Source organism: Epinephelus lanceolatus, chromosome 14, assembly GCF_041903045.1.
Source record: "Epinephelus lanceolatus isolate andai-2023 chromosome 14, ASM4190304v1, whole genome shotgun sequence".
In the NCBI taxonomy this organism is placed as follows: Eukaryota; Metazoa; Chordata; class Actinopteri; order Perciformes; family Serranidae; genus Epinephelus; species Epinephelus lanceolatus.
Genome location: NC_135747.1, coordinates 43,534,576 through 43,546,977, shown reverse-complemented (window position 1 = coordinate 43,546,977; position 12,402 = coordinate 43,534,576). Strand labels below are relative to the sequence as shown.

The 12,402-nt window shown below is 42.2% G+C and overlaps 2 protein-coding genes across 2 annotated transcripts; both read right to left on the bottom strand.

Annotated features, from left to right (window-relative positions):
* Positions 1-2,902: 2,902 nt before the first annotated feature.
* On the bottom strand, positions 2,903-3,862 carry LOC117251757 (trace amine-associated receptor 8a-like). Its single transcript, XM_033618284.2, has one exon. The coding sequence runs from the start codon at positions 3,713-3,715 to the stop codon at positions 2,954-2,956; it is 762 nt and encodes a 253-aa protein (XP_033474175.2). The 5' UTR covers positions 3,716-3,862; the 3' UTR covers positions 2,903-2,953.
* Positions 3,863-10,903: 7,041 nt separating this feature from the next.
* Positions 10,904-12,095, bottom strand: LOC117247883 (trace amine-associated receptor 4-like). Its single transcript, XM_033612493.2, has 2 exons — positions 11,923-12,095; positions 10,904-11,714 (listed from the first exon to the last, which is right to left on the bottom strand). The coding sequence occupies exons 1-2, from the start codon at positions 12,093-12,095 to the stop codon at positions 10,904-10,906; spliced, it is 984 nt and encodes a 327-aa protein (XP_033468384.2).
* Between the last annotated feature and the right edge of the window lie 307 nt (positions 12,096-12,402).

The window sequence follows — 12,402 nt, the reverse complement described above, 5'->3', positions numbered from 1 at the left end:
TGCCTTCAGTGAGAATCTACAATGTAAATAGTCATGAAAATAAAGAAAACGCATTGAATGAGAAGGTGTGTCCAAACTTTTGGCCTGTACTGTACTTAACAAAAAAAGGTGAAATAACTGAAAACATGTTTTATATTCTAGTTTCTTCAAAATAGCCACCCTTTGCTCTGATTACTGCTTTGCACACTCTTGGCATTCTCTCCATGAGCTTCAAGAGGTAGTCACCTGAAATGGTTTCCACTTCACAGGTGTGCCTTATCAGGGTTAATTAGTGGAATTTCTTGCTTTATCAATGGGGTTGGGACCATCAGTTGTGTTGTGCAGAAGTCAGGTTAATACACAGCCGACAGCCCTATTGGACAACTGTTAAAATTCATATTATGGCAAGAACCAATCAGCTAACTAAAGAAAAACCAGTGGCCATCATTACTTTAAGAAATGAAGGTCAGTCAGTCTGGAAAATTGCAAAAACTTTAAATGTGTCCCCAAGTGGAGTCGCAAAAACCATCAAGCGCTACAACGAAACGGGCACACATGAGGACCGACCCAGGAAAGGAAGACCAAGAGTCACCTCTGCTTCTGAGGATAAGTTCATCCGAGTCACCAGCCTCAGAAATGGCAAGTTAACAGCAGCTCAGATCAGAGACCAGATGAATGCCACACAGAGTTCTAGCAGCAGACCCATCTCTAGAACAACTGTTAAGAGGAGACTGCGCCAATCAGGCCTTCATGGTCAAATAGCTGCTAGGAAACCACTGCTAAGGAGAGGCAACAAGCAGAAGAGATTTGTTTGGGCCAAGAAACACAAGGAATGGACATTAGACCAGTGGAAATCTGTGCTTTGGTCTGATGAGTCCAAATTTGAGATCTTTGGTTCCAACCGCCGTGTCTTTGTGAGACGCAGAAAAGGTGAACGGATGGATTCCACATGCCTGGTTCCCACTGTGAAGCATGGAGGAGGAGGTGTGATGGTGTGGGGGTGTTTTGCTGGTGACACTGTTGGGGATTTATTCAAAATTGAAGGCACACTGAACCAGCATGGCTACCACAGCATCCTGCAGCGACATGCCATCCCATCCGGTTTGCGTTTAGTTGGACGATCATTTATTTTTCAACAGGACAATGACCCCAAACACACCTCCAGGCTGTGTAAGGGCTATTTGACCAAGAAGGAGAGTGATGGAGTGCTGCGGCAGATGACCTGGCCTCCACAGTCACCGGACCTGAACCCAATCCAGATGGTTTGGGGTGAGCTGGACCGCAGAGTGAAGGCAAAGGGGCCAACAAGTGCTAAACACCTCTGGGAACTCCTTCAAGACTGTTGGAAAACCATTTCAGGTGACTACCTCTTGAAGCTCATGGAGAGAATGCCAAGAGTGTGCAAAGCAGTAATCAGAGCAAAGGGTGGCTATTTTGAAGAAACTAGAATATAAAACATGTTTTCAGTTATTTCACCTTTTTTTGTTAAGTACATAACTCCACATGTGTTCATTCATAGTTTTGATGCCTTCAGTGAGAATCTACAATGTAAATAGTCATGAAAATAAAGAAAACGCATTGAATGAGAAGGTGTGTCCAAACTTTTGGCCTGTACTGTATGTATGCAAAAAAAAAAAGTGGATCAGTTGCTCGCTGCTAACAATGTGGCCTGTCAACATGATCTGGTTTTGAAATGTGGCCCAGTTGAAATGGTAATTGAACAGCAGTTTGCAGTTTGTTTGTTAGCTATCTAACAAAACATCAAAAATAATTGTAAGCCAGTCTTGTTCAGTGAATCAGTTTATCATGTACACTCAAAAAATATTTAGGCCTTATATTTAAGATTGTTTGCTTATAAATACATTAACCTGGTTGTTCTATATTTAAAACACATTGGGTTTATTAGTGATCACATGATAATCACATTATTACTCATTATACTCATTATTATTACTTGAGCTTGTTTTATTTATTCATTTCACAGATAGTTATACATCGTTAGTCCTTAAATTCATTATGGATGTGGACTTAAAATCATTGTTTTATTTTATGGCCTTGCTGCAGGGCAGCTTTTGGCCTTTGTGCCCTCAAAAAATTGACAACACGAAAGGCCAAGTGGCCTTGCCCCTAAAATGACAAAATTCCAGGCCTGACCATATATCATTTTATACATATTTTTATTATTTGAAAAATATGCTCCTGCTCTGTTGAATAATATGATTTGGACAGAAGAATATGAAACAAAAGCTTTGGTTTTTGAACAGAAAATACATATGAAAATGTACTATTTGTACACCGAACATATAAAAGTAATCAGATATTGAAAAAGTTTTAGTTGATGTCTGTCTGCCTTGAGCTAATCATGGAAATACCATATACACTGAACATGAAAAACACATGCTGTTGCATGCATGGCCTCTTTTTTTTGCTGTACTAGTCCAGATTTTCAAAGAAAGGCATCAACTGGAACTGTGAGAAAAAAAACACACATGCAATGACATTTACTGAAAAACAGGTAATCTGGAGACAGTGTAATCACTCGCCCAGTCTTAGTTCTTGTATTTAAAATTGATTTTATATTTTATGAACACTCTTACAGTATCTTCAGCTGTTACACTTAGTCATACATCTGATATACAAATATTATCCTTTTTGATTTTACATTGAAGATCTGTTTCAATGAATCTGTGATTATGTTAATGTTTCAGTGATTATTACCAAAACATATGAACCACAAGTCACAAGGTTTCACATCAGTGTCAGTGTGTATATACATTCATACGTCAGGGATGAAAACTGAGAGCAGAATGTTTAATAGATAACAAGGTTATTCACGATTACATTATGAGGAAAAGAACAGGTGTTCTGTTGTATGGTGTATGTTTCTGCTCAAGGACAAAACAAACTATCAAATTTCCCCAGTCATAAGGAACATCTCAGTTAAAAGACAAAGTCCAAACACCCCTGCATGTCTCTACAAGATTTTAGCATCGCAGGAGCCAGGCTTCAGTATCTGAAGTGTCAGGATTAGTTTAATAGATTTTCTGAACCAGGTGTAGAAAAAGGCATAAATGACAGGGTTCAAACAGGAGTTAAAATGGGCCAGCCAGATCTCAAAGGCTGCAGAGGAAGCATCAACTGAGGTGTCTTCACCTGCCAGAGTCGGGTAATAGTAGGGACAGAAACAGAACAGAAACACAACAACAACAATGCCAAGAGTTCTGGCTGCTTTCATCTCTGTTTTCTTTGCAGTTACAGTCCCTGATCGCTGAGCTGCTACAGCTGCAATATGAGAGCGCATGGCTCGAGCCTGTGACACCGCCACCACGAACACTCTGGTGTACAGAACTACGATGACTAAAATTGGTAAAATAAAAGTCAGAACAAGGTCAACAACACCCGCCATGTTACTGATGACAACCACACACTCTCCAAGGCAGGAATTAGACCTGCCTGGCTGCACCAGGTGGTCATGTAGAAGGAAAAACCCATATAAAACTGAACAAAACCAACACAAACAGACACAAACTTCTGCTCTTCTCTTGGTGACTTTGGTGGGGTAATGCAGAGGGTCACAAATAGCTATATAGCGGTCAACTGATATGAGCACCATATTGGCTACAGAAGCAGAGGCAATAATGTAGTCTACCACATAATAGAGAGTGCACAGGATGTCACCAAGAAACCAGCAGGCCTCTATGTAGATGATTTCAACCGGCATCAGCAGGAGACCCATGAGGAGGTCTGAGACAGCCAGAGAGAGGAGGAGGAGGTTGGTGGGAGTGTGGAGCTGCCTGGAAAGGGAGAATATTATCACTTCACATGGTAGTCATAAATTCATATCAAAAAATGACATAAGGGTTTCTTCACTACAGCAACTTTAAATTGAGTAATGCAACAATGTGTCTAAATGCAAGCAGGAAATGTTATCAAGAACTGTAAATCACTGTCCAACAGCTACAATATAACTTGTGTTTGTGATAACTTTTAGAAAGCAGATCAAAACAATGTCGTCTCAGTTATTTATACACATTATAACATTTTAGATTATTATATCTGCCTGAAGTGGGAGATGGAGATGATGACCAGCAGGTTAAGAGCCACAGTGATCACAGAAATGGATGAAAGCAGAACATAAATCAGCATGGCCTCCATGTGTGGTTTTGTAGGCTTCTTGCAGGAGGAGTTCAGCAGAGGAAAGCAGAGTTCAGCTCCCTCCAGCGTCTCCATCATCAGAGAGGAGGAGCTGCTGGACTGCAGCAGCTTTCTGGACAGAACTCTGTCGCGCAGCTCTTTTATAACTCTCCTCCCCTTGCCTCCTCTACACTACTTCTTATGGTTTCTCTCCCTCCTCCCTCAACCTTTACACCAAACCTTTTTTTTTCATATTGTATGCCTATTCTCCTTTTTTGTCTTCTCTTTGTCTCTATCTCAACATCGTCAGCAGTTAATTCTTAAAGTCATCAAAAACTGCCACTTTGTCACTGATTTTAGCACCAAAATCCAACTTTTGCAGGGGTATGATACCCGGCTGGGCAGCGTCAGTGTGTAACGCAGCCGGTTGTAACCTTTAGCGGTGTTATGATATCTGCTGGTCAGCCATACGGCACCTGTTGCGGCAGTATGATACACAGAAGGGTAGCGTCAGGTCATAATGTATGAAATGCCTCTGAAAAGCCCGGTCTCACTCTGATGTCATCAAAATCTGGTGATTGGGCAGTGACTTGCAGCGTCAGAAACCAACGAAAAAAGGTGTCCTTTAACGTCAGCGTGATATGCAGTTGGTTGCCGTCATAGTTTAAAGGCACCTGGGGGCATCAGGGGGAAACGTGTTGGGACAAGGACGAAAGTTAAAAGACAACTTTGGTATTTTTCAACCTGGGCCCTATTTCCCCATCTGTATGTGTGCGTATGATTCATAGGTACAACTCGTTCTAAAATTGGTTCAGTATTGAGGGAGCCAGCAGCCGCGAGGTAGATATGGGGGCAAATGCGTCCCGTATAAGTTTGCGCATTAAAAGTGCTTTTTTTCGCCACTGACCGGTTCAGATTGGCAGTGCTATCTCTGTAAATAGCATACTAAGCGTTTCCCTGACCCTTCACCTCCTGCCGGCCGTGACGTCATCTCGCGAGAGCTTTGCTTGTTGCCGGAAGAAAACAGGGTACGATATATACGAGGGCAAAGTATGCAACAGTAAATGTGCGTCTCGGAGACAATTCGGGTCCATGTCATTGGTCCGACAGCCCATTGGTTCGACATCCCATTAGTCCGACTGTCCGCGGTGCTGAACGGCTCGCGGCGGGCGTATGGTGCGCCGCAACCAGCTTGAGGCGGAGCAGGCTCACGGCTTATGTGTTTGTCACTTTCTTTTTCATTTTAACCCACACCATGATCTTCTCCTGACCCTAACCAAGTGGTTTTTGTGCCTAAACCTAACCAGACCTTAACCACAGGGCATCATGATGATTTCGGAACGGATTTCGGAACAATGAGTTTAATATGGTCAGAACAATGGGATGTCGAACCAAAGGGCTGTCGAACCAATGGGCAGTTCCCGACAATTCTAGGTATCAGTATTACATGCATAAAGACATATTAGTTATACTTACTCGATGGATAGTTGACCATTTGATCCCTGTGGTTTTGGCCGCCTCCTCCAATTTATTTTGGGCACATGAAAAAAGGTATCCAGCACTGCCCTGTTGATCAGAGGGGGGAGCATAGTTACACAGCGTTTGGTAGTTTCTGTATCATCCCAGGACACATCGAGACCATGAATACTGGGCAGCAGGTCCCACTCGTTGCAACACAGACATTCTTCCTCTGTGGGCATGGAGTCACAGCAACCACAGGAGCACTACCAGTCCTCAGAGATTCGCGTTCGTGCAGCCGCTGCTTCACCCTTGTGTGTGTGTGTATATATATATATATATATATATATATATGTGTATGTATGTATATATGTATGTGTATATATACAGTACAGGCCAAAAGTTTGGACACACCTTCTCATTCAATGCGTTTTCTTTATTTTCATGACTATTTACATTGTAGATTCTCTCTGAAGGCATCAAAACTATGAATGAACACATGTGGAGTTATGTACTTAACAAAAAAAGGTGAAATAACTGAAAACATGTTTTATATTCTAGTTTCTTCAAAATAGCCACCCTTTGCTCTGATTACTGCTTTGCACACTCTTGGCATTCTCTCCATGAGCTTCAAGAGGTAGTCACCTGAAATGGTTTTCCAACAGTCTTGAAGGAGTTCCCAGAGGTGTTTAGCACTTGTTGGCCCCTTTGCCTTCACTCTGCGGTCCAGCTCACCCCAAACCATCTGGATTGGGTTCAGGTCCGGTGACTGTGGAGGCCAGGTCATCTGCCGCAGCACTCCATCACTCTCCTTCTTGGTCAAATAGCCCTTACACAGCCTGGAGGTGTGTTTGGGGTCATTGTCCTGTTGAAAAATAAATGATCGTCCAACTAAACGCAAACCGGATGGGATGGCATGTCGCTGCAGGATGCTGTGGTAGCCATGCTGGTTCAGTGTGCCTTCAATTTTGAATAAATCCCCAACAGTGTCACCAGCAAAACACCCCCACACCATCACACCTCCTCCTCCATGCTTCACAGTGGGAACCAGGCATGTGGAATCCATCCGTTCACCTTTTCTGCGTCTCACAAAGACACGGCGGTTGGAACCAAAGATCTCAAATTTGGACTCATCAGACCAAAGCACAGATTTCCACTGGTCTAATGTCCATTCCTTGTGTTTCTTGGCCCAAACAAATCTCTTCTGCTTGTTGCCTCTCCTTAGCAGTGGTTTCCTAGCAGCTATTTGACCATGAAGGCCTGATTGGCGCAGTCTCCTCTTAACAGTTGTTCTAGAGATGGGTCTGCTGCTAGAACTCTGTGTGGCATTCATCTGGTCTCTGATCTGAGCTGCTGTTAACTTGCCATTTCTGAGGCTGGTGACTCGGATGAACTTATCCTCAGAAGCAGAGGTGACTCTTGGTCTTCCTTTCCTGGGTCGGTCCTCATGTGTGCCAGTTTGGTTGTAGCGCTTGATGGTTTTTGCGACTCCACTTGGGGACACATTTAAAGTTTTTGCAATTTTCCGGACTGACTGACCTTCATTTCTTAAAGTAATGATGGCCACTGGTTTTTCTTTAGTTAGCTGATTGGTTCTTGCCATAATATGAATTTTAACAGTTGTCCAATAGGGCTGTCGGCTGTGTATTAACCTGACTTCTGCACAACACAACTGATGGTCCCAACCCCATTGATAAAGCAAGAAATTCCACTAATTAACCCTGATAAGGCACACCTGTGAAGTGGAAACCATTTCAGGTGACTACCTCTTGAAGCTCATGGAGAGAATGCCAAGAGTGTGCAAAGCAGTAATCAGAGCAAAGGGTGGCTATTTTGAAGAAACTAGAATATAAAACATGTTTTCAGTTATTTCACCTTTTTTTGTTAAGTACATAACTCCACATGTGTTCATTCATAGTTTTGATGCCTTCAGTGAGAATCTACAATGTAAATAGTCATGAAAATAAAGAAAACGCATTGAATGAGAAGGTGTGTCCAAACTTTTGGCCTGTACTGTATATATATATATAGCACACAACCTGTGTTGCGTTTAGGCGTTGTCACGTAAATGACAAATTCCAGCACGCCATAGCACAACACAGCAGCGTGTCAAGTGGGCCGAACCCGAGCAAAGTTGCTCAATTTTTAATTTGTTATTATATAGTTTGTTATGGAGTCCATGATTATGAGGCTCTGGCGTCTTTCAGTTGTCTCTTTGTCTTTAACATCACACGGCTCGGCTTTCTCTTCCTACTTTCCTCTGTGCTATCTCAAGTGTTGACATAGATTGGTCGTGTTGCCGCGGGACGGGTGACTTTAACTTTTAAAGTTTTAGACAGCTCGTCTTTCTGTTCAACGTCGCTGTACCTGAATCCAAAGTATCGCCATGTAACAGACGTGTTTATTTGCCACCAACTCAGCCTGTTCATTGTCGTGTTCATGCTCTTCTTCAGCGTCTGTATTGGTCACTGCTGCACGCCAGATAGTCACATGACCATACGTGCTGCACACACCAGGATAGCTTGTGGACGTGATGTCAACAAACTTCACACACTACAGGAGAGGCAGTCACGTTCACAGGCACGCACCTTAACATTTGTTTACATTAAATCGCAAATCGCAGCCTTTTATGCGGTTATGTAATCGCACAGCCTGACATCACGATTGCGATTACATTAATCGTGCAGCACTATTTGACTGTTATACAGTAGCCTACATTTCTCAAAAAGTAATGACCAGATTGCTGAAATTGATGATGTGTTAGGTCTACAACCAAACTGCAACGACAAAACTGCAGACGTGGAGAATGGCAGTATGTGGAAGCCTCATATTGTAACACTATTTTCTCCAAAAGTTAAGATTGAGTTTTGATCAAATCCTCTTGTAGGTAGGTGCATATGGTGTAACATGGTGAAGATATTAGGTTTAAAATGTTCACGAATGTGAATGGAACTTATAAATCAGATAATTTAAACCACCTCACAACGTCATGAATTCAAAGACTGGTCTATTTAGTAATGTTTTAAATGTACTTCAGGCTATGCTAACTTCCCATGATCATTTGCCATAACTTTGGACACTCTACAGACTAAATGATTAATCAATTAATCATTAAATTAATCTAATAAAACAACAGAGTATTCTAAAATGAAAATAATGATTACTTGTTGTGTGGTTCAGTATGCTGCAGCATAAGTGGGCCATACGTGACTTTCTGTGAACAGTGCAGGCCAGCGTTCCATCGTCCTTTTGACTGGAGGCTGTTTTTCCACAATTTCTTTGTGTTGCGTTGTGTGTCCATCATTTTCTTCACATCAGCTGTAGAAGATCGGTTGCTTTTATAATCACGGCAATGTTCGTTATTAACCTGCTTGAGTTTTTAAGTCTAACTCGCTTACATACCAATTATCCGCACATACTTGCCTCACAAGTATGAAATGAATTATCTTTGTGTTATACTCATTTTTTCAAGTAGTGCTTTAACATAATAATGGAACTCAGTACAACCTGTCCTTACACCAATTTAAGATAAAATAAAACATATTTTTTGTACATAATTCAATTACAAGGAAGTTACCATGGCAATCATATCTTACAGTGTTGGACTAACAGTTTTAAGCTTGCAATAAGGTTCGCTTAGAGGAAGAAAAACGTTTCATTCACTGTAACTGTGCATTCACACCAAAAGCGTCATGAGCGCCAGCGGTCGCTCAGGTCGCTGGCATCGCAGTGCCTGGCAGCTCTGGCAGGGCTTGCAGAAAGCTGCCAAGGGGCGGGGCTTTCAAGCTGCACTGCAGATGTGTTGTGTGCATTCTAGTTAACCCACCTGTTCACCCAGCTTACATTTTATATGCTTTGCATTTCAACACGAGCCTATATTACTTACCAGACAAACCACAATTTAAGATAACATTTTCCAGGCATCTGACTTCTTCTGGATGTCTCTGTAAATAAACAGAGACACATCATATAGCTCCGAGAAACCGGAGACCGCCACAATCAACTTCTCCTCCATTTTCGTCTTCTCTTTCTTTTTCTTTCACTGTCCCGCCTAGAATATTAACGGTCTGCAATTGGCTGCTGCTCGCTGCTGCTCCGGCGGCGTCGCTGCTCATTTGCATAAAGTTGAGCTTCTCTCAACTTTTACTTGACGCTCCGGTCGCTGGCATTGCGCTGCTCGTTGTCACCGATGCTCCAGACGCCCTTCGTAGCAAGCGTACATTGAAAATGAATGGCTGCCGGCCCTGGTGTGAATGCACTGTAACTTTCTGCTGGCTTGAAATGAAGCACGGAGACAGCAGGTGCTGCCTCCCTCCACAGTCTGTTAAGTTACTGCTAACTTCAAAACAGCTAATGTAAGTTAGCAGCGCGCTACTCTGGCAGCTAACAGCTAACGGCTATCTATGACGGCGGGGCTGGTGCAGGAACAGGGGGAGACATGTTACAGATTAACAACTACACTGGGGTTAGCTCCAGACCGCTTAGACTGAGCCAAAGAACTTTTATTCCGGTTCACTCATGTTGAGCTGCTGCTAACTTTTTAACGTCTGCTCTCTGAACACGCACGCGCGCACACAGGCTAACATGTCGGACCAAAAATTAAATTACGTATACTGACAAGATTACGAACAGAAGCTTTACACTTACTGATATCAACGTTAGAGCCACTCTTCTTCAAAGCACTGGCGCACCGCTTACATGAGCTGCCTCGCGTTTGGTTCCAGTGGAGCATGCATGGATGGAGCTCTGGCGCTACGCTGCAAACCGGAAATGGACATGCGCACAGGGGCGCACAGGTCGGTAACTTGAGTCCCACAATACAAACCATGCTACACACTCAGAAAAAACAAGTACACATAATTAAATGAAACAAGTAATCGGTTAAGAAGTACAGAAAAAAAAAACTAGTATAAATTAAGTTAAATGCACTATTTCATCTTTAGTCAGGACATTGTTTGCATTTACAGTGCAATTAAATCAATACCTGATGCATTCATATTTATCATCATCATCATCATCACACAAATATGAAAAAATCATACACTTGTTAAAGTACTGAATATGAGGAAAGGTTCCTCTGATCATCAACCAAGTACGATGGATTTTATTTAAGAATTGTTTTAAAACATTGGAAGGAAAAAATTATCTTCAAACTAACTCTAATCTTTTGAAGGATTATGTTCTCTGTGTGTTGTTCATACACTTTCTCAGGAAATGAGTTACAGCATAAAACCTTTAGTCTATAATATACATTCATGTAGACACATGTATGCATTAAAATGTACACACAGCATAACAACAGTGATGTTTTCACTCATTCCACAGTGTCTCTTTACAGTATCACAGCCAAGTGGGAGTCAGACTGCAGTATCTGACATGTGACAACAAGTCTAATAGTTTTTCTAAACCATGGGTAGAAAAGGGCATAGATGACAGGATTTAGACAGGAGTTAAAATACATCAGAAAAATCATAAAGACCTCAGTTGAAGAACCGATCAAGATATCGTGGCCTATGAGAGAGACGCAGTAATATGGAGAGTAACACATCAGAAACACAACCACAAGAACACCAAGTGTCCTGGCTGCTTTTATCTCTGATTTCTTAACTTGCACAATCTTTGAATGCTTGTGAGATACAGTTGCAATGTGAGACCTCATGGCTCGAGCCTGAGACACAGCCACCACAAATACTCTCACATATAGAACTATGATGATAGTAATGGGTATGATAAAACCAACAGCAAGATCAACAACTCCTGTAATGTTGACCACACATTCTCCATAGCATGAATTATACCTGCCTGGTTGCTTCAGGTTATCATATAAAAGTATAATGCTGTAAAAAACAGAACAAATCCAACAGAGGAAAACACATATCGTAACAACTTTCTGAGTGACTCTGGTGGAGTAATGCAGAGGGTCACAAATAGCCACATAGCGGTCAATAGATATGAGAACCATGTTTCCTACAGAGGCAACGGTTGTAATGATGGGTAACAGATAATACAGTGCACACATGAGATCGCCCAGGATCCAGCAGGTCTCTGTCAGGAGGATTTCAACTGGCATAACCACAAAGCCCACAAGGAAATCTGAGACAGCCAGAGAGAGAAGGAGGATGTTGGTGGGGGTGTGGAGCTTCCTGCAGTGGAATATTATCATTGTGAGCATTGTCAGCAATATTATCAATAGCACTTGTTAAAAAAGCAGAGATGGAAAAACGCACAATACATCAAAATAGTACATTAGTTGTAGTACAAAAAGTCATGTGCAAAGCTGAAGCCACTTCTTCATGTAAATGTAAAGACAGTGCAACAACATTTTAGCGTATGCTGTAAAGGGTTATGTGCCTGAAGTGTGAGATGGAGAAGACGACCAGCAGGTTGAGAGCTGCTCCAAGCAGAGAGATGGAGGACAGTAGACTGTAAAAAAGCACAACGTCAGAGTTAGGAGGCTCTGGCTTCCTGCAGGAGGAGTTGAGGAGTTGTGGAAAGCAGAGCTCAACTCTTTCCAACTGCATCATCAAAGAGAGGAAAAGGACAGAAGCTGCTTAGCTTGGGCAGCGCTCTGACCAAATGTCAGATAGCTTACTTATCTCTACTCCTGATGGATGATGATGATGATGATGATGATGATGATGATGAATTGAGGTAATCTTGCATCATACTCTTCATCTGCATTTCATCACTTTCTCCTTGAACAACTCGCCCTGATCTTGATCTGGGGCCTAATCAATTAACGTGGCATACGCACAGAAGGCGGTGCACGCCACTTTCTACACAAACTTTGGGATTTTTAAAAAACAAACTTGACAGGAAAATGTGCGGTCT